We start from the raw sequence: 26,419 nt of genomic DNA on the forward strand, positions 1-26,419 counted from the left end.
TACCTTAATTTATCTTTTTTCGTTCCACGGAAGGATTTGTACATGAGTTATGATATAAAACGACTATCCAGTCCGGAACTTGAAAATTATAATGATTCTTCAGCCATTTATTTTCGTCAAATATCTTTTACTTGCGAAACTTTGGAAAATGAAATTGAAAGTAAACTTTCACTTCTTTCACAATTTACAAGAGATTATGCAATGCAAACAAGTGGAAAACAAAGTTCCATTATAAATTCATCTTCATCTGCTTCAGGAGAAACTGCTGCCCAGATTAAATCCATCTCACGTGAATTAGAATTATTACTAAAGCAGGTATTTTTGCTTTTTGACACAAAATTTGCGCCTTTACTATTTCATAAACGATAATTAAACGAATTATAACAATTAATTAACGACTGACAATTTGACAACGAAGTTTTCAGAAGCGGTGAATAAAATGGGCTCACTTCTCATTTCACAACATTTCCCATCTTCCGCCTCTCAACTTTCTTTACAAAGGCACAAAGATGTTTTGTTTGAACCCTTTTAAGAATTTCACTCTATGGCGTTATATTATCTCAAAAATTTAGGCAAACAAGCAGATCTGAATTCATTCATCTTCAAGAACTCATTTCACAACATCGATTTCAATATGAAATGCTTCAAAATTCAAAAAAAGATTCTCCTTCTTCAACTCCATCACAATCACTCTTGAGAGAAAGAGCTGCCCTGGCAAGAGTGGATAAACTAGCAGATGAAATAGTCACGTTTTCTTCTTTTTTCTTCACTTTTCTTTTTTTTATTTTATTTTAAATTACCGGTACTTTTTTTTTAAAGTGAAGCAGAAGAAATTGAAGAAGAAGCAGCTGACCAAACTGGATTCGTTGCTTCAATTGCAAAGAAGGCCGATCAGCTTTTAGGTTTACTTTGCCATTTGTAGTTTTCGTTAGAAATCTTTTTTCGTTCAGATCGGTTTCCTGCGGTTGGCAACGCTGTCAATGCAATTAGAGGACTTCAAAAAAGGAATAAAATAATATTAGCATCCGTAATTGGTGCAGGAACATCTTTAATGTGGTTTTATATTATTTTATAATTGACAATATTTTGCTTTATCAATTATTAATTGATTAAATCATTTTGAGAAATAATTTTTGTGAGCAATTTCTTTTCAGTTAAACATGTATTTATGTTCATTTTAATTGCGTGTTATTTGTTAAAAATTTCTTTTCAAAATATTTCGAAAATTAATTCTTGATATGGGATGAAATTATTTAACCATTAATTAATAAGATAAGATCAGCAATTTTTACTTATCTTATTGTAGGGCTTGTATTTAAACAATGACTACACAATTGCATCCAGTATTGATTGCTGCTCGGGGCGGGGGTATTTGCGTCATTACTTAATCTATGATCTTTTCCAACTAACGTCATTCTATATGTTTATTTATAAGAAACAACAAATCAGGCTCTGATGGAACTTGATCGACTGGAAAAAGAAAATTTTGTTTGAGAATGCATCTTTATTTGAAAAATGAATTATTTATTGTTTTTAGTGTCTCTACATATTAAATTTGGCAACCGAAATGGCTAATGAATCAAATGATCTTTCATTGCGTCAACTTGCAGGATTAATTTTAAAAAACTGTCTTGTTTCTGAGGTAGGAATATTTTGTTTAATAATTTTTTAAAATTGCTTTAATCTTTACGAATATTTTTAATCAGAATCCAATTCAACAACAAAAAAAAATTGTTCGATGGGCAATGGCTGCAAAAGACTGCAGAGATCAAATAAAACAAATGGTTTTGCTATTTTCCATTTTATTTTCTATTACACTCATTCTATGTTAATCTTGAAACTGTTTGTTATTTAATGAAAATTTCAATTATTGTTTTTACAGGCTGTTGTAACTCTTCAATCACCTTATAAAGAAGCTGGGCTATCTGCCGGACAAGTTGTTGCTGGAATAGGAAAAATTGAATTGCCACTTGGTCAATGGCCTGATCTTATTTCTGGATTGTTGCTGTTCGCAAGAAATGAACGTCCTCTTTTAAAGGAAGTCACTCTGAGATGTTTAGGTATTATATGTCAGGATGTTCCAAACAAACAGTGTTTGGCAGCGTATAGCGATAGCATCCTTCAAGCAGTTGTTGAAGGGATGGACGCAAAAAACCCTCCTGATGTTATTCTATCTGCTACAAATGCATTACATAATTCACTTGAAGCAGCGAAAAACAATTTCAAATCAGAGAACGAACGAAATTACATAATGCAAATGGTTTTAAGAACAATGAAATCGGATGCAATACTCATTAAATTGAAAGCGTATGAATGTCTTTTGAAGATAGGATATTTGTATTATCCTCTGATGCTTGCATACATGCAAGAGATTTATATTATTACGAACGAAGATCTTCATTCACCAAACGAAAACGTGCAGCTTCAGGCCTTGGAGTTCTGGACGACCATTTCAGATGTGGAGATTGAGCTGGATGAAGAAGGGCGCTATCCTCTGCAGACATACGATCCTTATCAAGAAGGAGACCTGAAATATCCAGACGAGAAAAATCCAGTCACACCATCACTGAACATCCTCACCACAGTGTCGCAGCAGCTGACACAGACACTTATCCAGAAGTTGGCGTCGAAGCAGGAGACTTATGATTCCAGCACGTGGAATCCGATCATCGCATCCGCCAATCTTTTGAAGCAGATGGCGAAAGTGGTGAAGAACCAGCTGGCTGCCCAGGTGATGCCCTTTGTGAAGGAGAACCTCACACACGCGACGTGGCAGCTGCGCGATGCAGCCATCCAAGTCTTCGGGTGCATTTTGGAAGGGCCAGACCAGAAAGAAATGGAGGCGCTGGTGTCGAAGAGCCTGATGACGCTGCTGAAGATCATGGAGACTGACCCACAGCGCATTGTGCGTGGCACCACGTCGTGGGTGATCCAGGTCATCTGCTCTGCGCACTATCCAGCGGTGAAGTCGTGTCTGCAGTCAGTCATGACCTCGCTGTACAATGCACTCGATCCAAGTGTCGATCCGTATGTCTCCAAGAATGCCTGCACCGCCATTTCAAACATCTGCCTGCATGCGGCGCGGCAGCGGAATCACGCCACGAACATTCTCACCCCTTACTTCTCTGTTCTCTTTGACCGCCTGCTGGACACTGTGATGCGCTGCGACCCGTCTATCGAGTCGACATATCATCTGCGCACGAACAGCCTCGGCGCGCTGGGCCATCTCGTGTCCAACTGCGCGGAAGGGCTGCAGTCAACGCTGGTGGAGAAGCTGAAGGAGCTGATCGACCGGCTGAAGAAGCAGCCGCCGCCACCAACTGACAACGACGGGATGGAGGAGTACTACATCATCCAGGGCAACTACCTGACGCTCATTGGCGGGCTGGTTGCGAGGATTGGTGTGCGTGTGTCGTCGTTTGCAGATCACATTCTCGGCTTCATCTACCCGCTGATGGCTGTGAAGACTGCTGATGTCGAACAGGATGTGCTGCTGTGCTTTGAGAACATCGCCATGGCGATGGGGCCACTGTTTCTGAGGCACTTCCCAGTGATCAAGCAGTATCTGATTGAAGAGCTGCAGGTGGAAGATCAGCCTCTGGTGACAAATGGAGCGCTGGGCCTTCTGTCAGACATAGCACGTGGCGTGGAAAGCAGCTTCACACCGTACTTGCAGGACTTTGTGCCTGGGCTGATTCACCTGATCCAGTCGAACAAGATGTCGAAGCAGTGCCATGCTGTTGCATTCACCACTCTCGGGGACATTGTGCTGGCGACGGGAGAAGGCTATCTGCCGTATCTGCCGCAGACGATGGGTGTGTTTGTGCAGGCGATGAATGCGAAGATTGAAGACGGAGGCAATCTGGATGTGATTGAGTATGTTGTTTCCTTACGGACATCGCTGCTGGTTGCTCTCTGCTGTGTCATCCAAGGGCTGCGCACACACAACAAGGCCATGGAGATGATACAGTACAAGGACTACATATCGAACTACATCGTGATGACTATCGAGAACGCACTGGATCCAGCAACCGTAGCACCAACACAGACTGGCTTTGGAATGCCCGAAAAGCCGAAGAGCTTCTCTATTTCTGATCTGGACCTCACATCTTCAGAAGTCAATGCACTGATCGATCTGATTGGAGATCTGATACACGCACTGGGGCAGCATGTGGCAACGAATGTTTCACACCAAACTATTAGAGCATTCATCGATGCTTGCACAAAATCAAAGACCAGTTCGCTTTCAAAGAAAGGTCAGCGCGCTAATCATCTTCTCAAAAATCTGAAGAAATAACATTTCATTTAAACTTAATCACCAACATTCACGATAAATTGTATTTTTATATTATTTTGTTTGTTTCGAGCATCTCATATTTTTAAAACGAAAAAAACTGATTTTGAAAAATCAACTATTTCTTTTTCCCATAATTATTTATTTCCCAATTAACGTTTTTTCAGTATAATTGCCTTGTCTTTGTGCATTTCCGCATCAATGACAGCAAAACGAGGGGATTTTGATATCTATACTAAGCTACGTCTGACTCCTGCAAATGAGCTTCCAAAATACATGTTTGAATTCTTGAGATGAGTTTTTATATAAAACTTTTTTTAATAATTAATCTAAAAGAAAAGCTTCTTCCCAACGACTTCAGAAAATCAAAGCGGGATATCATATGAAGAACGTGCTTCATGATGACGAAGAAGCTGTTTCTGAAGATGTATGACAAAAATTCAATTTATCATTATAAATTGAGTGAAATTCTATTTATTTTCATAGGATGCATCAATAAGTGCGAGAAGTCGCTCTGTGACACCATCTCTAACGCCAGAAATTCAGAGGGCAAGATCTGAATTTCCTGTTCGAGGCACAGGAGCAAGCACTTCACTTGGTTTTAATGAACAAAAAGCAAAACGAGCAAACTTTTCAGAATTTCACCAAAGCGATCCATCTGGTAAGACTTCGCTTTCTTCAACATTTCGAACATTTAAACCACCTCAGCCACCACGATCCTCGACTTCACTTGGCTTTACTCCAACTGTGCCAAAAGAGTTTCATTTTCACGGACCAAGTCCAATTCCACCAACAGCGAAACGAAAAGGAGAAATGCCTTCTGTGATTGAAAGAAAAAAGGGAGGAGCGTCAACATCTCTTTCTTTGCCATTGTATAAAGAAAGATCAATGCCTTCTTCTTCTACTCCCAGCACCGCTAAGCGAGTGTCTCATAACGGAAGTGACAGTTCGAAGATGCTTTCCACATTTGCCGAACCCGGAAGCGATCAAGAACAACTGGAAGCGGGAAACATCAGCACCACAGCACGGCAGCTTTCTCCTGCATCGACAGCGCTTCGCGACGAGATGAGCGAAGAGAAGCCGCTGGCAATGCTGAAGCACCAGAAGGAGGAAAAGACGACTAAGCGCGTAGCGAAAAAGGGAGAAGCGGCGCTTTCGTTGGGCATCACGCGCATCTACCGCAGGCTCTTCGGGCACAACCCGACGGAGGCCGAGCTGAGCGGAGACCACATTTGGATTATGCGGAAAGTGAGTGATGCTCTCAAGCAGCAGACACCGTCGCTGTCGGAGCACTTCAAAGAAGGAATGAGAACTATGTCGATGATGCAGTACCAGACAGAAAAGGTTTGAATACAGTTGCTATGTAGTTGGAAGGAGAGACTTTTGTTAACTTGTATCGCTTTGCAAATTGTTCCAAAAATTTTTTATTTGAAATTATCAATTATGAAATTAATCATATCATTAAACCATTTTTATTAATATTTTTCCTTTTTTTCCTTTTTGTTTTTCAATCACTTCGTGCATCTCTTCTACAGAGTGATGAATACTACACGTCAGGCGAGAAAGAGCGCGAGGCGCGGATGAAAAGCGAGCTGACTGAGCTTTTCGACTTGTACGACCTGGACTCGCTGCAGCACACGTCTCCCGAATCCAAACGGAAAGAGGCGCGGAGGAAGAAGCGGGAGATGGAAGAGGAAGAGGCGCACTTCCAGGAGCTGCAGAAGCAGAAGCAGCGAGAGGAAGAGCGGAGACGGCGGAGAGAGGAGATCCGGATGAACGGTGGTGATCCGAACGAGCTGCTGTCACAGAAGTCGTCACTCACTCCACGCTCTCCTTTGTCGCCTATGTGTGGTGGAAGCAGCAGCAGCAGTGGGAGTGGAGGAGGAGGAGGAGGAGGAGGAGGAGGAAGTGGAGACTCATCCTATTTCCCTTCTACACCTTCTGGTGCAGGGGCATGGCCGAATGCACTTCAGAGATATCCCTCACAGTTCACTCCGTCAAAGACACGAAGCTACAAGTCACAGACAGCGCGCAGTGCAGGTGCTACTTACAGATCAAAAGATGGTGTGAATAGTATTTTGTTATTTTTGCATAATAATTGTAATTATATTTGATTTTTCTTCTTTCTTAATATTTAAATGAATTATCCAATCACAACATGTTCTCATCCATTTCACTGTCTTAACCACCACACAAACCACACCAACACTTCGAATACCATCACAACACAGGCGAAGCACCATCGCGCAATATTCCCAATGTGGAAGAGCTGAATCAACGCAACCAGAACTTCCTGCACGACTGGGCAGAAGAGGAGCAAATGCGGCTGGAGCGCGAAAGAAGACAGTCTTTTCTGCGAGAGAGCGATGTGCTGATGTCGTTTGGGTCAGCACAGAAGAAGGAGAAAGAGAGCTTCGACATCCTGCGGGAGCTGGAGGAGAAGAAGAAAGTGCAGCGGGAGAAGACGCCAGCCGACATCGTCGACGAGATGCTGCGCCGCGCAGACGGCACAATGTCCCCACCGTCGCTGAGTGGCATCACTTCTGCATCTGCCTCACATTCTCCGTCCCACTCAGCCTCACCCCGCTCGTTCTCCCATTCTTCTTCTGTGTCTCCTTCTCGCTTGAACATCCACTCTTCACAGGATTTGTCCGCGTCTGCGGTGCTGAATGCAGAAGGGGCTGACGGATCTTCTTCAGCAATACCTCTGAACTCATCGCTCTCTGCTTCTTCTTCCCTTTCTCAGCTGTCTTCTACTTTGTCCTCGTCAGCAGCAGCAGCCGCAAATGGGGTTGTTCTTGAGTATGCTGATGAGAATGACACGTCTGTTGTGTCTATTGCCAAGCAGACGCGTATGCTGATCAGAGAGCAACTGCATCTGCCGGTGCATGTGCCGCTGATGAAGAGGCAACACGACATCGCCATCCAGCGGCAGAGGGAGGCGCAGGACATGAAGCTCCTCGAAGACGAGATGAAAGAGAAGGAGAAGGAGAAAGAAGGAGAGGAAGATAGAGCTGGTGGCACACATCACACAGAAATGCTCAGCCAGCAGAAGAAAGAGGACGATGAGGAGTTTCTGAAGAAGCTGCTGGAAGAAGACGAGTTTGCACATTCTATCGCTCCTCAAGACAGAACAGGCACAGACGCTTCGAAGCTGCGGTCGAACATTCCCCTCCCCGTTTTAGATGCTGCCACATCCTTAATACTTCCTCCCTCAGGTTCTCCAGCCACCGCTGCTTCACACCAAAACACACAGCAGTCGTCTCTTCAGCTTCGTCAGTCGAACCCTGCGTCGATCAACAGGCCGATGGCGCATCTGAAGCAGGCGCCGTCTGAAGCGTCTCTTCCACCAGCCAGAAAAGAGGCGCAGACGCTTCCCGAATCTCTCCGGCAGACAGATGCGTCGTGTGTGGTGCTGCCGTCGTATCCCTCTGCTTCGTTTATTGAGCCGTCGTCGCTGGAGGACACGGCGCTGTTGGGGCCAGTTACGATCATATCGTCGCATCCATCTTCACCAAATAACAACAGAGACAGAAGGGAGAAAGGCAATGGAGCGAGTCAGGAGGGAGAGGGAGTTGAAGGAGAAAGAGGAGGAAATGCTGGGGAGAATGGATTCATTTCAGCACATGACGATGAGTTGGACTCGTTTTTGTCAATTCGCGATGACTAGTTCTTCTTATTCATTGAGACTTAAAAAAACCACATTTTTTAAACACTTCTTCTTCTTCTTCTTCTTCTTCTTCTTTAAATTAGCTGCTATCTGAATTATCTTCATTTCACAATAAAATTGTTTTATTCTATTGCTAAAGAAAAACTTCACTTCGACTCAATATTTTTAAGTTCTGTTTGATATCCGACTACTTGTTATTTTTCCTTCTAACGTTTCATTTCACCTTCTTGCAAACAATTAGCACTTCCCTTTTTGTTGAAGTTCATCAAATAAAAATGAAAAAAAAAGTATTTCCCGATTCAAAAAGCTAAAAAAAAAAATTTACGTTTTCAATTTTTAATTTACTTTTTTTACTGATTTGAAAAGTGAAGTGATATTTTCTTTCCAGCTCTCTGCCTCCTTGGTTTTTTCTCCGAAGCACCTTCTTCATTGTCTTCGTCATTCTGCTTTCTTTCTCGTTGATTCCTGCGAGATTTGAAACTCTTCTTTTTGTAATCTTCATCCTCTTCTTCATCCTCTTCTTCTTCACTTTCATCTTCAAACCCCTTCTCATCCTCTTCATCTTCGTCTGTTTCATTTTCATCGTCATCTCCTTTTGCTTTCGCCTTTTCCTTTCTCTCCTTCGACCTCTCCTCGCTTTGTTTCTGTGCTGCCTTTCTTTCTGGTGTTGCCAGCTCATCCACATCCTTCTGTGACTGCTTCACTCTGTGCGACACAGCAAGAGACGTGATGCGCATGTTAGGTATCGACACACTGGCAACCAGCTGAAGAAAAGATGAAGACGACGTTGAAGAGGAAGAGGAAGAGGAAGAAGAAAGAGAAGAGGAAGAGGAGGAAGAAGAAGCATCGTACGAAGTGTTGATTTTCCAAGCGCTGACGTTACCATCAGAACATGCACATACAACAAGTGGCTCAGATGGAAGTGCTTTTTCTTTGTTTCCAACTTGACAGGCACACATCGCCTTTATTCTGAACAACAGGATTTTAAAAAAGTGTACGTTTTGATTATATTGTCAATGAAGAATAAAAAATAAAAGATGATGATGACGATAATGATAGATTGAAGATAATAAATTTTGAATGAAATATAAAAGCACAAACCTGTCTGTAAGAATTGGCAAAGGCTCTACACGAGTAACAAGTCCAGTGAATTGAACAACTGATTCATGATTTGTAGTTTTTTTGCTTTTCTCAGAATCATCATCATCATCTTTCTCATCATCATCTTCATCATCGACTTCATCTTCATCTTCTTCTTCCTCCTCATCTTTATTGTCTTCAGTTATTGCATCTTTTTCGTTAAGTTTCTTTCTTTTTTCTGCTTTTGAATTAATTGATTTTTTTTCATTTGAAGTGGATGGAATGGTGGAATCTTTCTTATCATCATCATCTTCTTCTTTTTTCTCTTTTGATATGACAACAGCACACCACAACCCCTTTTCTCCTCCACATATTACGATCGTTTCCTTAAAACATTCATAAAAAATTTCAAAATGATGATCATTCGAAAAAATCATTTTCATACTTTGATAAAGCACAGGCTAACAATACGAAATCCAACTTGAGCGGATAAAAGTGGTGCATCTCCAATCATTATGTCATATACGTATAACATTGTTCCGCTTGCCATTCCATACAATAGACCGGAAGGTGACCATACACAACCTTGAACACCTCCTTTAAATTTAATATTTGTTCGATGTGCAAGTTTACCATTGAGTAAATTAAGTAATGCAACAGCTCTATCGGGTGTTGAACTGGCAAGTGCCATTCTTCCAGATGGATGAATTGACATAGTTGTTACAGTTGTTGGATGAGGACGTATTTTTCTCATAACTTCCCAATTTTGTCCTTTTTGAGTTGAGGTCCAAAAGATAACATGACCTTTTTCATCAGAGCTCACCATAGATGGTGGAAAGTTTTCCCCTGATAAGCAAATTGATGAAATTGAAGATGAGTGCTCGTTACAAACACCAATTTCAGTCTTTTTTTTAAGATCAAAAAGGTGGATGAGCTCATCAGTTGCACCAGAGGCTAGATAATGGCCGGAAATATGTAATGCACCGATTGAGCCGAGATGCTTTACTGGCCCGAAATAAGGAGAAAAATTAAATGGTAAGTCCAACTTTTCATTGTCACTTGTTGAAGATAATTTTTGACGTTCGCTTTTTTGATATGATTCATTAGGAACTAGCTGATAAGCTAACAGCGATTTTTGATATGTTCCTACACATACGACAATGTGATTAAGATCACTTGACATAACAAATAAATTTTTCTATGGTTATCATTCATCCATCCGATTGTTTTTAGTATTATTTTCTTCTTTGTTATTTCCGTTTTTCATTATCATTCCTGGCAAATTAAAAAATGGATTGATTGAAAATATATGTTACGAATAACGATCAGAAAATTTTAAATTGTAATTTTCTCTTTATGCTTTCTCATATTTCTGCTTATGTTATTGGAACGGGAAGCAATGAAATGTATCCATCGCTGCTAGTGGATTTAAAATCAACAAAATTTTTGTTTAACGCTGGAGAAGGTGTTCAACGTTTTTGTCATTGCCACAATATATCTCTATCATCAATATCATATTTTGCTTTTACAACACTTACACCAAGATCTATAAGTGGCATTCCTGGAGTTATGCTTTCTATGGAACAAGCAAATAATCAACGCTATTCACTTCTTGGTCCTTCTGGTCTTTCCGCTTATCTGACACTTGAAGAACTTTATCTTTCGAGAAACTTTTCAAAAATTGTTGTAGAGGAATATCCTTTGAAGAAATTTGATAAACCAAGAATTTTAGACATGAAACAAGCATGCTTTTATGCTTTTCCTTTGACGAGTTGTTCAGATTCAGCACAACCATCAACTGAATGTAAATCGTTATTGCCATTGGAGGAAAAATCAATGGCAGAACTTCACAAAGATATTTATATGACTTTAAAGGAATATCCTTCCCCAGTTCCCGATTGGTATGAAGCAGAAAAGCTTCACCCTTCTGCTCATCTTTCAAAATGTTTATTAAACCCAACTTCAAATTATTTGATTCAAAAACATTTAATGCTTTCAAATAATGAAAGGCAAACCGTTATCGGAGCAAAATCTGAACCTGTTGTCATTAGATCAATAGTCTCAAACCCAGTTCCACACATGGCAGTATCTTATGCGTTTGATTTGTTTCCTCTGTACGGGCAATTTCAAATTGAGAAAGCCATCGAAGCAGGCGTTAAAGATAGCAGGATGTATGGGAAGCTGCAACAAGGCTTGGATGTCACACTGGAAGATGGAAGAATTGTGAAGGCATCTGATGTGATGGGACCTGAAAGGCAGCTCCCGAGTGTGATTATTGTGGACTGTCCAACAATTGAGTTCTTCGACATGCTTGTCCAGACGTATGACGACAAATTCCATGCGCTGACAGATCGCTGCGAGCCAAGGAACCAACTGACAGTGGCTGGTCACTTTTTCCATTTTACGCCTTCGTCTGTTCTGTGCACTGAAAAGTATCGTTTGTGGATAAGATCATTTGGCCCCAGAGTGCAGCACGTGTTTATGAACGAGCTCTGCCCCGATGTGAATCCGGCAGATGCGCAGGCACGTCTACACAACACGATGTCACTTGCTGATCCGGTTATTTATCCCCCACTTGCTTTTTCGCCTTCTTCTTTTTTGCACTCGAAATTGGTAGATGATGATGAAGATTGCTGTGATGGAGAAAAAACAGCATACACAAGCCTTTCCATTCCTGGTGCTTCTGAAATTGTTATGAAAAGGGGGTTTCCATGTTTCTTTCATCAGCCTTCTCACATGTTTTTTGCAATTCTCAACAAAAGAAAAGAAGACAAAGCACCAAACACTTCTTCAACTGATGTTTCTGATCATTCGATCTCAGCACATCCTGATGCCACTGCACATCCAGCTGAATCACAAGATCTGCACGAGCTGTATCCATATGCCCAATCATCATCTTCTTCACAGCTTTCTCTTACATCTCTTTCTTCCTCCTCTGACTCTCAGTCAGAAGTGATTGCCAATGCAATGAAACTTGAACCCCATCCCTTTGCATTTGAAGACGACCTGGCCATTCTTGCACTGCCTTGCCAGCACTTCTTCTTCTATGAGCCGTCTGCTGCAGATTTGGAGAAAGAAAGGAGGAGGAGGCTGCGCTTTGCTCAGAAGAAGATGGACGAAAAAGCGAAACCAAAAGCCAAAGTGGCTCAGGAAACGGGAGAGCAAAAGGCTGAAAAGAAAAGTTTTCGGCAGAGAAGAAAAGAAAAAGCATTGTCCAAACAGAAACAAGAAAAGGAAGAAAAAGAAAAACAAAATAAAATCGAAATGAAATTGGGAAAGGAAACAAAAGACGAAAAGGAAGAGAAAAAGGGAGAAGAGGAAGCCAAAAGATGTAACATGAGCAGTTCAGATAGTAATTCTGTCAAATCTCACGATGAATTGAATGAAAAAGCACCATTTTCACTTCTTGATACTTCGCCAATGCCATCCTCTGCTTCATTTCCTTCTCCATTTCCTACTACTACTACTTCTTCTTCTTCTTGCTCAACTCAGTCCACTTCTTTTTCTCCTTCCTCTTTCACCTCTTGTTTTTCATCTAATTTGCCGTGTGACTCGACGCTTTCTCCTTATGAGACACCATCAGTCACACCTTCCTCTCCAACACCACCTCCCACTCCGCCTTCTGACTACACCCCTTCAACTCTATCCCCTTCTTCTTTTTCTTCTCCTTCTTCTCCTTCACAAAATGTGGGAATATGCTCTGAAACACCTGACAGCTCATTGACAAAATCTCCTTCTTTGTCTTCTTCATCCCCATCTTCTGAGATAGCTTTATCATCCACAACAAATGTTTCACCAGAGATATCCAATGATAGCTCTTCTTCTTCATTCAGAACGCCCCATCAGATTCTTGCGCTGTTCATAGCAAACAGAAGAGTGGGTGTGGATATGAGAGAATGCGTTTCTTATTTTCATTCACTTCCACTCACCCTGAATGAAATGAAGCCCGAACTTCGCAAAATTCTGGAAGAGAGAATGAAACAAGGGGAGCAGATGATGGGAAATGATTGCAATGGAAGTGAAGAGAAAAACGAGAAAGAAGAAGAAACTTCAAAGGAAAAGACAATTGAGGAAGATTATGAAAAGAGTGAAAAGAAGAAGCAATTATCACCAGAAAAACTTGCAAACATTATTGTTCTTGGAACAGGAGCTGCTATTCCAGGCAAATATCGAAATGTGTCATCAGTTTATGTCGATTTGTCACCTCAGTGGAAGAACTCTTCAACAACACAGACAATTCACACATCACAACCTCTGTCTTCTTCCGCGTCTGCCTCATCTGAACACACTTCAATTCAAGTTGATTTAAAGCCTCATTTTCCTTCTTCTCTTCTTTTCGACTGCGGAGACAGCACATATGCCCAGCTCTACCGCCATCTGAACGGACTGAGTGAGGAAGAGAAAGAAGTCGCTATTGTTTCTGTGAAAACAATCACTTTATCACATTCACATGCTGATCATTGCCTCGGAGTCTGGCGCTTTCTGTGCGAGAGAGAACGCATTTTGAGGAGATGGAAGTTAAAAAGGAGCAAAGAAAAGAGCAAAGAAGAAGACAACCTCGATGAAGACGCACAGCTGACATTAATTGGACCCTGGAAGCATTTCTCTTGGCTGCGTTTTTTGAGTCTGCTTTGGCCTGTTTCATTCACTTTTGTGTGGTTTCTGTCTCTTGCTCCACAATACCCTCTGCATTTCGATAGCTCTCTGCCTTTTCAATCCTATCCTGATTACCATCATGAATACGTGTTCACGTCAACTCATCATATTCTCTCGCATTCTGAAGCAGATGCAACAGAACTGAGCACATTCATAAATAGACAGAAAAGTGGTGAGGAAGGCTCACGTTCTCCTCTGTTTGATGCTCTTGTCGATGCATCTCTTGTTGATGGAGATCATTGCCTCGAGCTTCCATCTCATGGCTTTCCATCAGCCTCAAATACTGATTGTTCCAATGATTCTATCCAGAACTCGACTTCTTTGTTTCCATCTCTTTCAGCCGTTGCACCATCCTCTGATACTTCCACACACATTTATCCTCGTGTATCGCCTTTTACTCTGCGTACTCCTGTATTCATCCCAGAGCCATACACTCCTTTCTGTCTTTCTGAGGCAGTTAAGAAGCACATAACAGGAAAAGTGATGAAGTCGCATTCGATTGTCCGTCTTGTCTTTCCCTTGACAAACCACTCTTGTCGCGGCAGCACAGGTGTTGTTGCAGACTTTGCTTTATCGAACCCTGCTGATCTGACTGACAAAGCATGCTACATATTTCGTGTTGCATATTCTGGCGATACACGACCAACGCCATTTTTTGTGTCTGAGGCAGTCAACAGCACAGTGCTGATTCACGAAGCTACTCAATACGATGCAGATGTGAAGCAGGCGATGGGGCGGCTGCACAGCACGCTGTCACAAACGTTGAGTGTTGCAGAGTGCGTGCGCCCAGAACTGGCGCTGCTGACGCATCTGTCGCAGAGAGTGCCCAAGACAATCACAAGCAAAGAGATCATGTCCAATTTGGAGCTGTCGAAAAAGGAGCTCATGCTGACTGTGTGGAACAAAGCGGCACAGGAAATGAAAAGTCGGATGAAACAATCAGAGAAAGAAGAGCAGAAGGAAGAAGAGGTTGAGAAAAGTGACAATTCAAACAAAGACAAGAAAGAAGAAAGGAAATGCTCTGAAGAGAAAGAACCATCTGGAAGCCACATAAAGAACAAAGTTGAAGATTTGAATGCTTCAAAAGAGGTATCCTCCACACACAATCATCTTTTAGAAACTAAAGTTGACCAATGTTCGACAAATCAGATACAACAAATTCAAAAAGAAGCTAAAAAAGAAAGGAATCATAAAAGAAACGACGAACACAGCGAAGTTTCAAAACAAGCAAAGAATCCAAAAAATAGCATCAAACACAAGAAAGATGTTGATGATGAAGATAAAGAAGACGAGAGCGAAAACGACAATGAAGTTGAAGAACAAGAAGAAGAACAAGAAGGCGATTCCAATGTGCAGTTTCCAACGCAGCTCGATTCGCCAATTGGCTCGCTTATCCATTTGGGAGTGAACAGGCAGTTGGTCAGCAGCACTCCGCAGCACATCAAAGACGAAGTGTCTCATTTGCCTATGCACACAGAAATAGGCTCCAGCATTGATTTCGTTCTTGCGTCAGACCACATCACCATTCCCATCTGCTGTGGCAGTTCCACAGACGACTCAGATTCCTCTACTTCTTCCACTTCCACCGCTGCGGAACACAAGCAGCATCTTCGCATGCTGCCTGCCAAAGTATATCGCTCGCCTTTCACTAAATCGTACAGTTCTTTGATTGACATTCTGTCACTGATGCGTAATGATGATAGAAAAACAACGAAAAAGCAAGAAATAGTTGCTCAGTGGAGGAATGAACTTACTTGATTCGCAGGACTGTAAATAACGAATTCTAACAACTATTCGATGTTATCTGTAAATATGTTTATGACTTTGCACATTCTGCAATATCTTTAATTTTGCTTGTTGTTTTTTTTGTTTTTTTCACTGTTTGTGTTTTGTTCTATTATTTTTTCTTTTTCTTTTCAAAATTACAAATGCGTGTTATTGCTTTTTCTAAGAAAGAATTTACAAACATGATAAATAACAAAGTATCACGAATAATATTGAGATCCACAGCAGCTTGAAAATACTATGAAGTGCAAAGAATTGATGAAAGTTTATGCAGCGACTTGTTCTTGCTCTGGTTCCTTTGTTTCAGGAACAGCAGCTGCCTCAAGAGCAGCAGCCTGAGCAGCTTGAGCTGACTGAGAATCAGAATAGAATTCCAACAGTTTCGACACATCCATCTTTGGTGCCTTGATAACTTTCACTTTGCGGATGAGAACATTGTGAAGAGGGAAAATAGTCTTTGTAACTTTTTCAATCTCTTTTCCCATTGATTCTGTTTGAAGCTTCACAACAACGCCGCGAAGATCACTTTCCTGGCATTGACGGCGGATGACTTCAACCATCTTCTTTCTGATTTGGCGAACTTTTTGGCCTTGAGCGTAGGCTGTCTTCTTGACTGATCCTCTCAAGTGACGTGTGAAGCCGATGCAGAACACGCGAAGAACGTATCCGTCGCTTGTCTTAACATCTGCATGCGCCTCAATAAGAGTTTGCCACTTCTTGATCATTGAGCGCAATTTGTCAGCTGTGATTGTCATTCCGTGGAAGTTGGTCAAGCAGTTGGCTCCTTGAACATCCTCGCATCTCAAGCGGATTTTGCGGAATTGATCAACATCACCACCCTGGTTAAGATCAGCAAGGAATGCTTCAAAAACGCGACCTTTCAAAGCATCCTTTGCAAGTTCTTAAAAAAAAAAAAGAATAAATAAATCAAAAAGTTTTGATTGATGTCGTTTTAAAATTTGATTTAAAATAACCAAAATAAACGATTTAAAATAATTATAAATTATCAAACTTGTTCCCTGTGAACGGTTGACAAATGTCTTTCCAAGAACACGGTTTGTGAAGCAGTTTGGAACTTTCACTTCGTACCATTCCTTACGTGCAAATGGATCAACGCTAAATCAAAAAATAACCTTAGATGCAAGCATTTTTTCTTTTAAGACAATTTACATACACCTTCTTCTTTCCTCCCTTCTTTGTTCCTTTGGACAATTTCTTGTTCTTTCCAAGTGCCATACTGTGGACTTAACGTTAAAATATCATAAAAAATAAAATAACAATCAAAATTTGTTAAATTTTGATATCGAAAATCAAAAACTGACATTGCTATTGATAAAATAAAAGCAAACTGAGATTTTGATCTTAATAGAAAACCCTTTGCTGACAGTGACCCTCAATTTGAAATTTTCAAATTGAAAAATTCTATAAAAAGATAAATATTTTTTTAAAATTTAATATATGAAATTTGAAATATATTTTTGCGAAAAGACAAGGACACTTTTTGCATCGTTTTGATGAATTACTCATTTGAGGAAAATAATTCCTTTTCTTTTAAATAAAAAGATATCAAATCAACGAAACTGCAAATAACCTTGCCATTCACAATTGCTTTCAATTGATATGTGTATGCATTTAACAATCGAATTTTTTTGAATCAATTGAATAAACCACAATAAAAATTACAAATCTCATATGGATGGAAGAAAAATGTAATTGCGTTTTAGACGCAAATCAGACTTATAAACATCTTAAAGCTTTTGAAGAAATAAAAATTAATGTTTTTAGTTTTTTAAACAAGCATTATTTTCCGTTTTTAGCAAGTTATGAACAAAATATCGAAAATGGAAGCATTGAGCTTATAGCTAAAGTAGAAACACTCAAAACGTTTAGCAATACAATAACAAATAAAATTGAATCTTTATCATATGATGTTTGAGTTATTTTTTGTTTTAATTTTGTATTTGACGAAATGAAAAAAATTTTTCATTTTTTCTAGTTTTTCATTCATATGATGTGTGAACTGTTACTAGCAGTTAAATTTATTTTAACATTAAATATCAAGACAAGTGTTATTGATCGAGAATGCTTACTGTTTGACACAGAAGACCATGTTCGTTTTTTATGCTTTTCAAGCCAAACAAATCATATTCCGATTTTTTGCACCAAAACTGAAAGGTTGAAGCATCATTGCTTTTTTTAAATGACCGTTGATTTTTAAATGTGATATAGTGAGGAATTTCAGAGTTTATGCCTCAAAAGTATTGGCGCTTTAATGATTGAAAATATCACAATACTTGAAGCCAAAAATCAATCAAACGTTCTTCAAGGAGCAAAAGGTGACATTCATATTATGAAGGAATTAATTGAAAATATTTTCTGCGAAGAGGTTTGAACCACTTGTTTTAATTTTGAGTTGATCATTGATAAGAAATTGTTATTGTTGTTATGAAAAGCGTACTGTTGATGATTGTCTTCTTTCTCCCATTTTTTCAGATTATCTTTCAGAGTTACGTGCTGAGCGAGCTATGGAACAAATCTTTTTATCAGTTAGCTTCGAAAAGTCAGCAAATGAAATGAAGTTAAGAGCCTTGGACAGCTCAATATATCATCATCATCATCATCAGCCTTCATCTGCAAAGCAGCATTTTCAGAAAGATGAACCAGAAACTGAAACCCTCAGCGAGCGAGGGACAGTTCTCCGCTTGACAAGCGAAAACAGCTCAATGGCTTCTATGTCATCTCGAAAGACAGACTCAGAACAGCCAGCACAAACTGAACTGTCTGCTCAGCATTTGATGAGTGAATGTGATTCTGTGATGGCATCTCCTATTTATTCGCCGAGCCCCTTTCAGCTGATGAGCCCTTTGCGCGCATATGCAGGCAAGCCATCCTCATTTTCTTCTTCTTCTTCTTCTTCAATGGCATCTTTTTCATCTGTCTCATCATCATTATCTTCTTCTTCTTCTTCTTCAACATCAGAACTTGAATCTCAACGAGATACGAAGAGTTATTTGGAATGCTCCCAGAAAACAGCCATTCATCCATCATCGTATTCATTCAGTGTATCATCAGACAGCGATTCTTCCTCTGTCATCTACACTTCCTCTTCTCCTCCTCCACATGACCAGCACTTGTGGGGAAAAGTATGCATTTTCACTGTTTTCATGCATTTTTTTCTGTTGAAATGAAATTATTCTGTTCACAATATTTTGCTGGAATAAATGGAGAAAATTCGATTCAAACAATATTCTTTTTGTAAAAGCGTTTTTCCTTTCAGAAATTAATGTTTTATGTTCTCAATTAATTGCAATCTTTCATTATTCTCATATTACCAATCGTTACACGCATTATTATTAATTAACACATTTATTCTTCTTCTTCTTTCCTTCAGTTTGAGTCCAAGTTTTCCGGCTGGTCCCTCCGCGATCTCGAAACACGCCAAAAGGAGAACCAGAATCTTCTGCGTCTTCTCGATTCTCTTTCCCAGTCATCACACACACAACAGAATGTGGCTGAAACAAAAGAGCAGCTAAATTCAAAAAACATGTCAGCATTCGATAAATCAGCATATTCTTCAGCATTACCCTCAGCATCAGCCTCATATTCAGCCTCACAATCAAATTTGACATGTTTCAATTCCTCTTTCTCTTCTTCTTCTTCCTCCTCCTCCTCATCATCGTCGAAGCTGTCTGATTTCCCAAACTCTTCTCTTTCTTTGCATGCTCCTCTCCACATCGGAAATATCAACCCATTCACTTCTTCTCTGCCTGACTACAAAACAGACAGAGGATCAGCTGCAGCTGATGATAGAAGCATAGCTGAATCGTCTTTCTTGTCTTTGTCTTCTTCATATTCTTCATATTCATCATCATCTTCTTCTTCTTCAATGACATCCAATGAGATTCAAATGGCATCTCAATCAGATTTGTCAAAAAAGCCTCTTTCACCTTCACCTTCCTCCTCCTCTTCTTCTTCAGCAATCACATTTCCTCTTTCTTTTCCATCTTCAGACACAACAATGCAATTATCATCGCTTTCAATACCTTCAAGCTCATCATCATCATCATCTTCTTCTTCTTCTTCTTTTTCTTCTTCTAATTCATTAGCACACTCATCTGAAATGAACACAGCCAAAAATGCGATCGAAAGAATTTCATCACAGAATTTGTCATCTGAACAGCTTGGAATGCAGGCAAGTGATGAAGACATGGAAGATCTTTGGTATGAAATATTAATGAAATGAAGAATTTAATCCATGTTTGTTGATATTTGTGATTTATTTTTTTTGGTTTTATCTTTATTTTTTTATTTTATTTTTTGTTTATTTATTGACTTGCACATGTTTGATCAATAATATTTTTTTCTTTCGTCATTTCTTTTTTCTCTTCCCTTTTTTCTCTTCTCCCTTCCTTCCTTCCTTCCATTCATCCATCCATCCATCCGCTCTCTCATTCCACCAGGCAATCCGACGACCTCACCATCATCAGCACCCTCGAGCACCGTGTGCAGCTCCTCACACACACCCTCCACCCTTCCTTCGCTGGCTTCTCCCTCCGGTTTCTCGACTTCCTCCTGTCTGCCATCTCTTCGGTCCCTTCCTCTGCCCTCGCTGCTTCTGTGCCCCATCGCGCAGCGCTGCTGCTTGTGTCGCTGTTTTCTTTCTTTTCGCCAAGTGTGTTTGTGAAATCGAATGAAGATGAAGATGAAGCTGAAGTTGAAGAAGGGATGAAGGGAAGCAAGGAAAAATTGAGAGGAAGAGAGAGAAAAAGGAAAAGGAAAGGAAAGATGAAGAGAAAAGGAGAAATGGAAATGGATGATTTGAAGAAGGAAAATGAAGAAAATGAACAGGAAAGAAGCGCAGAATTGTTTACTGAAAGAAGTTCTGATGATATCAGTTCAAAATCATCAAGTTCATTTCTGTCTCAGTCATTATCTGATTCATATTGTTCATATTCCTTTTCTTCTTCTTCTTCTTCTTCTTCTTCTTCTTCTTCTTCTTCTTCTTCTTCTTCTTCTTCTTCTTCTTCTTCTTCCTTCTCCACTTCTTCTTCTACTTCAACTTCCCTTCCCTCAGAATATTCATCCACTCACAATTCAATCCCTCCAAATAATACAAACACTTCAATCACACAGCATTCATCTTATTCAATAAATCCATTCAATCCAATAAATCCAATTGATCCTTCACATTCATCTAATTCCTCGAACTCCTCAAATATTACAAATCTCTCCAGTTCCTCAAAAGAAACAGAGATTCTGCAGATGATGCAGAGCGAAGGGATATCCCGAATAGCAGAAGGGCTGGAGATGCAGCCGAAGGAGACGCAGCACTGGCTGATTGTGCTGCTGGCAAGACTGATGGAGATAAGCGATGAGATTGAGGCGAAGGAAGAGGAGGAAAGAGAGAGGAAAGAGAAGGAGAGGAAGAATGGAAGGGGAAGAGGGATGGATGGAAAGAGAAGGAGAAAGAGAAGGAGAAAAGGAAAGGAAAAGGAAAAGAGAAAGAAAGAAGAAGAGAAACAAAAGAAAGAGAAGATTCAAAATGGCAAAACTGAACAAGAGAATTCTAATAATAATCCAAATGCTTCTGTTCCAGAGCAGCCATCAGAAGAAGAATTTCCTCAATTAATTGAATTTTCTAATGTTTTTGCTGACCAGCCAGCTGTTTATAATCGATCTCACATCCAAATATCATCTTCGTATTTTTCTGCTGCCAATGAAAAAGAAAGTCAAATAAGTCAAGTAAAAATTACAGAACGAAACAAACAGAAAGAAAAAGGAGAAGAAAGTCTGAAAAGCACAAGAAGTCAAGCAGAAGAAGCAAAATCAGAAGAAGAATTAGAAGAAGAATCAAAAGCAAAAGAAAGAAAAGAAGCACAAAAGCCTCACCACCACATTTATCACAAGCATCATTCATCAAAGCACACACATACGCACACCCAAAAACAAGCACAATCACATTCACACACACACACACTCCGTTCGGCCATTCTCGCATACACTGACTGGGAGTTGTTTCTGCTGCAGCTGCTGCACAAAGACGGCGGATTCGTGGTTTCTGTTGGTGAATGGTATGGCACTGTATTTCAGGGTTACTTGAATGAGGCACTGAGAGAAAGGAAAAAATGGAAGAAGAAGAAGAAGAATTGGAAATGTTGTGATGTTCATTTAGAAAATTGTACTTCTTCTTTGTCGTCTTTTTCGTCTTTTTCGTCTTCTTCTTCTTTGAACCAGAAATCTGAAGAAGATGAAGATAAAAAAGTTAAAGAAGATGTCAAAGAGAGAGATAGGTTTAAACATGACAGCTCATACAAGCGCCTGTTGGAACTTGTGCAAAAACTCGAAAACAACACCATCATTTCTCGTGTTGAGCAGTTTGTTCTGACATATCTGTTCCCTCATTCTGGTCTATCTTCTAATTATTCTTCCTCCTCCTCATCATCATCCTCATCTTTTTCTTCCTCTTCTTCTATCATTCCCCATCGCCCTAATCTCACCCTCAGTTCTCCCCTTGTCCTCTTCTCCCATCCGTCTCTTCTGCCTTCCATCATCTTCCTCTCTGTCATCCGCTTTTGCGAAGGTTCTTTCTCTTCCTTTGGATTCACATTGCCACCAGATGCTTCAAAGCAACCTATTCTTCCTCTGCCGTTTCTTCTTCGCTGTGTGACAGATGCGTTTTTTGTGGGGGTTCCACTTGACCTGAAGCTGCTGATGCAGTTGTGGAGACTCAGCAGAAGTTGCAGCGAGGGGAAGGAAAGCAAAGGTTTGGTTGCATCGAGATGAGTTGGAGTGAATTTAAAATATTTCTTATTCAATATGACATATGGTTTTATTTTAAAACAAAATGAAAGTGTTTTCTTTGCGAATAATTTTATTATTATTATTATAATTATTGTTATTTTGTTATTCATTTTTTTTTCCTATTTTATTCATTGCTTATAACAGAGCTTGAAGTGTTCTTTGATGATCTGATGAATGAGCAGCGGATAATGGCTGTGCTGACAACCTCTTCTGGTTTCCCTCTCTCAAACACCCTCGACACACTCAGAGATTTGGTGTCATTCCAATCATTTGTGGAGGAAGAGGCTGAAATGAATGAGAATTTAAAGAAATCGATAGATTCACAACAGCTTACAGATTCTTCATCTTCATCTTCTTCGTCTTCGTCTTCTTCAACTGCAATTGAATCTACTTCTGCATTTTCTTCTTCTTCTTCTACTTCTCTTTCAGAACATTCATCTCTTCCACAGACACCAATGATGTTTCTTGTTGACAACAAAGGAAATTCCTTTGCTCTTGCTCCACCACAACTAATACACGATACAGCTCCATTCATTTCTGCTTTTCCTCCATCTTCTGATATGAGCATTGAGACTAAACAAACTCATCCATCATCATCATCTTCATCATCATCATCTTCTTCTTCTTCTTCTTCCACTTTAAGCTCATCGTCTCAAAATAAGTCTCTGCAGAGTTCATCCAACTCATCCATTGAAGAATCACTGGCTTTCATCATATCTTCTCTTCTCAACACTTCCACAAGGTCTCCTCTGCCTTCTTCTCCCACATCCCTTTTCATCCAACAGTCTTCCAACACACAAATCGAGTCTTCTTCTCTTTCTGTCATTAATAAACAACTGAATGAGCAAATTGTGCTTTCTTCATCTTCTCCTTCTTCTTCTTCTTCTTCTTCTTCTTCTTCTTCTTCCTCTTCTTCTTCTTCCCCTATTTCCCTTCATCCCCAACGCAACCATTCGCAAAACGGCCAGTTTCTTTCTTCTCTTCTGAAATCACACATCACAGCCACATTCACATCGATCCTTCAGCACGAGAAGAACGAGCTGATCATCCGCGACATCGTCCGCATCGCATATTCTCTCCTTTTCTTCTCCCCTTCCTTGTTTGCAGCCACCACCACACCCCACTTCCCGGCCTCTCTCCTCCTCCACGCCTTCACGTCCACAAACTCCACTTCGCTCAATCTCTTCTACCGCTTCTTCTCTCTTCTCCTGCGCAGATGCCCTGAGCTGTTTCCCTCATATTTGTGCACACTGCTTGCCGGTAGGCTCCTGCAGTCAATGGAAAGCATACGAGAAAAAGAGCAAAAGGAAGAAGAGGAATTCATTAAGCATCTGAGGAAAAAAGTGGATGTGGTTGTGGAGAGAGAAGAGAAGGACAGCGATGCGCAGAGAGAGGCACTGAGAAGCGGGAAAATCGATGTGGACTCGTTGGAGAAGATTGAGATGGAGGCAAATAACGAATTGTTTGAAGAGGATGTTCATTTTGAGACAAATGAAAGTGAGTCAGGGGAGAAAGAGGGGAAGTCTTCTGATTCACAAAAGAAGCACCCACAAAAATTGAATGAAAAATCGCAACATTTCCCACAAAGAGCTGGAAATTGGGATTTTGGAGAGGAGAGCAACATGTCTGCGATGTTTTCCTCAGCAGAGCAGACAGACAACAGCGGCAGCTGCATGATGGATCGTCTGCTGTTCCTGATTCTGCTGCGCTGTGCAGAAAGAGAAGAGAAAGGAGAGCAGCACGAGCTGTTGGGAGAGGTATGTGAGAGCGGGTGGTTGAGGCAGATGGTGTGTGACGTGCTGATTATGACCAGAAGAGGCGAGGCTGCAGAAGATGATGGTGTTGAGAGAGCGAATGAGGAAGTGGGGTTTGGAAGGAATGAATTGGAACAGTTCAATGAGAGTTCAGGTGACAGTGCATTTGTCCAAAAGACAGGGGAGAGAAACAAGAACAACTCAACGATTGCTTTGGCTGATTTTGAGTATGATATCCTCCGCTCTTTTATGTCTGATATGCACACACGCTTCTTTTTACTCTCACTTTCACTTCTTCTGCTGCACAAAGCCAAACCGCTTCCGTTTCATCTGCTTCCCTGCATTTATGCAGCCGAGCAGAAAATCATTGAAGAGTCACAAAAATTGATGAATAAGAAGGAAAGTCAAAGTTCATCGTCGCGTCAAAAGCTCAAGACTATGCAAGAAAAAGAAGGAACGCTTTCTTCTACTACTTCTTCTTCTTCGCCTTCGCCTTCTTCATTGGAAGACCATTCAATGCTTTCTTCTAATTCAACTGCGCCTTCTTTTGAAGCAGAAAGTGAGAAAGATCAGAATGAAAAAGATTTAACGGATGCCTCTTTATGCTGCAAAGTGTTATCCTATCTATGTGAATCTGAAGGTATGTTCAAATTTTACTGTTTTATTTCAAATATCACTACAAATTTATTTTTTATTATCAAACTTCATAAATTGCAATATAATCCTCTTTGCAGATAATTTGATTTACGTTGATGGCTCTCAATTGTTATCCTCTGTAATTACTTTGCTGACTTCTAACAATATGGCCACTGTTGTCGCAGCTCTGCGTTTCCTTGTAACTCTTTCTGTCCACAACAATGCACTCATCAAACAGAGGTTGATAGAACAAAATATTCTGACAGTTTCTTCCTCTCTAATAGATTCAGAAAAAGTTAATTCATGCGAAGGGGAAAATAAAAATGCAATTAGCCTTCTTCTTTCGGAATTGTGGGAAGCACTATTAAAAGGAGAAGAAAACACTTGAAAATTAATTGGCACAAACATAGAAAATTGTGAAAAGAATTGAGCAAGTGTTTCTAATAAAAAAGCAAAATTCATGTTTGAATTGCCTAAAGATTCATAACAAATACATCAAAGCCAAAAAGTGAAGTGGTGAAGTGATAATGGCATGAGCAAGTGCAAGACGTAGAATTAAGCAAATGATATTACATTTTGTTGAAGTGAAATAAACGTAAAAGTTCTTGAAACATTCAAAAATTGTTGTTCATCAATTCAGTCATTTTTTAAAATTTTTCTGTTTTTGTAGAAGATAAAAAATCCACATAGTAAACTCAAAATGCATATTATGAGCTGAAAAATCATGAAGGATGGGCTTAATGGCTGTTCTTCTGGCTCTATTTCTCGAAATCCAAACATTCTAACTTTCCATGGAAGCCAAAACATCAAGCACTTATCAGGAAGTTGGATGGCTTTCGTGTTGTAAATATCGATTAATTTGCTAATGCTTTCTTTTTTATGAATATAAAATGATTCATATTTCCCAACAGAGCCATATTCACATGGTTCAATGCTTTTGTCTGAAGATAAGCAAGTACTCCGAATGTTATCCAATGAAAACAAGTCCCAATCCTCGGGAAACGATTGAATTTTTTCATTCAAGAATGAAGTTGAATATTTACGTAAAGGGGCAAAAGTTTTCACTACTAAAATTGGCTTTTTCAAATCACTATTCTTCAGTTTGTGCGAAAGAAAAAAAAAGAATTGAAGATTTGTTTGCCAGTCCGCAACATCTTCCCACGGAGAATCATATTCCCCTAAGTCATCTTGCAGTTGAGTGAAATTCAGTTTTGTTTGTGGATCAATGGAAAATGGAAGAGGAGTTGAATTTGAAAATGATGAATATGATTGAATCTGGAATCCATCAAATGTTTGAAGGGGAATGAAAGGAATTGAAAGACCGTTTAGAGTTTCTTCAGTGATATGCGTTGGTGTTGCCTTTCGATTTGAAAAAATAAAATATACGTCAGAAACATTCAGTTCATTTAGTCTTGATTTCACTTGTTCCGACTTGAAGTCCTCTGTATATTCCCAGTTTCGAATTTTGCAGAAACATTTCGTCACAAAAAATAAAAATATTAGAAAAAGCATGGCTATAAAGCCAATAATTCACTGAATCAATTTTGATCTTTTATTTTGTAGCCCATTTTATATTGTTCGCAATGCCGGAAAAGAAAACAATAAATGGATCCAGCCTCTTTTATTCAAGAGATCGACAACCTTGAGCAAAATTCAAAGAATATACAATGCAAGCTTCGTCAAATTGCGGATAATCAAAGAAAAGTTCAGCGCGAAATAGAAACAAGTATTATTCAATTTTTA

At 39.9% G+C, this 26,419-nt stretch overlaps 6 protein-coding genes across 6 annotated transcripts; 4 read left to right on the forward strand and 2 right to left on the reverse strand.

Annotated features, from left to right (window-relative positions):
* The first annotated feature begins 6 nt into the window (after positions 1–6).
* MONOS_6530 (putative importin beta subunit) lies at positions 7–4,412 on the forward strand. Its single transcript, XM_067876768.1, has 10 exons — positions 7–315; positions 419–516; positions 573–749; positions 820–902; positions 951–1,053; positions 1,278–1,311; positions 1,450–1,488; positions 1,538–1,642; positions 1,707–1,784; positions 1,883–4,412. Exons 1-10 carry the CDS (start codon positions 43–45, stop codon positions 4,295–4,297), a joined length of 3,405 nt encoding a protein of 1,134 aa, XP_067729545.1. The 5' UTR covers positions 7–42; the 3' UTR covers positions 4,298–4,412.
* Positions 4,413–5,597: 1,185 nt separating this feature from the next.
* Positions 5,598–8,251, forward strand: MONOS_18601 (uncharacterized protein). The gene is made up of 3 exons (XM_067871635.1): positions 5,598–5,638; positions 5,830–6,358; positions 6,526–8,251. The coding sequence occupies exons 1-3, from the start codon at positions 5,600–5,602 to the stop codon at positions 7,962–7,964; spliced, it is 2,007 nt and encodes a 668-aa protein (XP_067729546.1). The 5' UTR covers positions 5,598–5,599; the 3' UTR covers positions 7,965–8,251.
* A 39-nt stretch (positions 8,252–8,290) lies between these two features.
* MONOS_6531 (putative p21-activated protein kinase-interacting protein 1-like) lies at positions 8,291–10,239 on the reverse strand. Its single transcript, XM_067876769.1, has 3 exons — positions 9,490–10,239; positions 9,066–9,430; positions 8,291–8,933 (listed from the first exon to the last, which is right to left on the reverse strand). Exons 1-3 carry the CDS (start codon positions 10,225–10,227, stop codon positions 8,315–8,317), a joined length of 1,722 nt encoding a protein of 573 aa, XP_067729547.1. The 5' UTR covers positions 10,228–10,239; the 3' UTR covers positions 8,291–8,314.
* Positions 10,240–10,613: 374 nt separating this feature from the next.
* On the forward strand, positions 10,614–15,458 carry MONOS_6532 (putative ribonuclease Z; the record flags this gene model as incomplete). Its single annotated transcript, XM_067876770.1, has 1 exon — positions 10,614–15,458. One exon carries the CDS (start codon positions 10,614–10,616, stop codon positions 15,456–15,458), a length of 4,845 nt encoding a protein of 1,614 aa, XP_067729548.1.
* A 209-nt stretch (positions 15,459–15,667) lies between these two features.
* MONOS_6533 (putative ribosomal 40S subunit protein S1B) lies at positions 15,668–16,854 on the reverse strand. Its single transcript, XM_067876771.1, has 4 exons — positions 16,835–16,854; positions 16,660–16,729; positions 16,498–16,601; positions 15,668–16,386 (listed from the first exon to the last, which is right to left on the reverse strand). The coding sequence occupies exons 2-4, from the start codon at positions 16,719–16,721 to the stop codon at positions 15,752–15,754; spliced, it is 801 nt and encodes a 266-aa protein (XP_067729549.1). The 5' UTR covers positions 16,722–16,729; positions 16,835–16,854; the 3' UTR covers positions 15,668–15,751.
* Positions 16,855–17,757: 903 nt separating this feature from the next.
* Positions 17,758–26,188, forward strand: MONOS_6534 (uncharacterized protein; the record flags this gene model as incomplete). The annotated part of the gene is made up of 6 exons (XM_067876772.1): positions 17,758–17,871; positions 17,939–18,628; positions 18,877–19,706; positions 19,946–22,248; positions 22,431–24,680; positions 24,775–26,188. 6 exons carry the CDS (start codon positions 17,758–17,760, stop codon positions 25,062–25,064), a joined length of 6,477 nt encoding a protein of 2,158 aa, XP_067729550.1. The 3' UTR covers positions 25,065–26,188.
* Positions 26,189–26,419: the final 231 nt, after the last annotated feature.

This window comes from Monocercomonoides exilis (assembly GCF_001643675.1).
Source record: "Monocercomonoides exilis strain PA203 chromosome Unknown scaffold16-1735695, whole genome shotgun sequence".
Taxonomy (NCBI): domain Eukaryota; phylum Preaxostyla; order Oxymonadida; family Polymastigidae; genus Monocercomonoides; species Monocercomonoides exilis.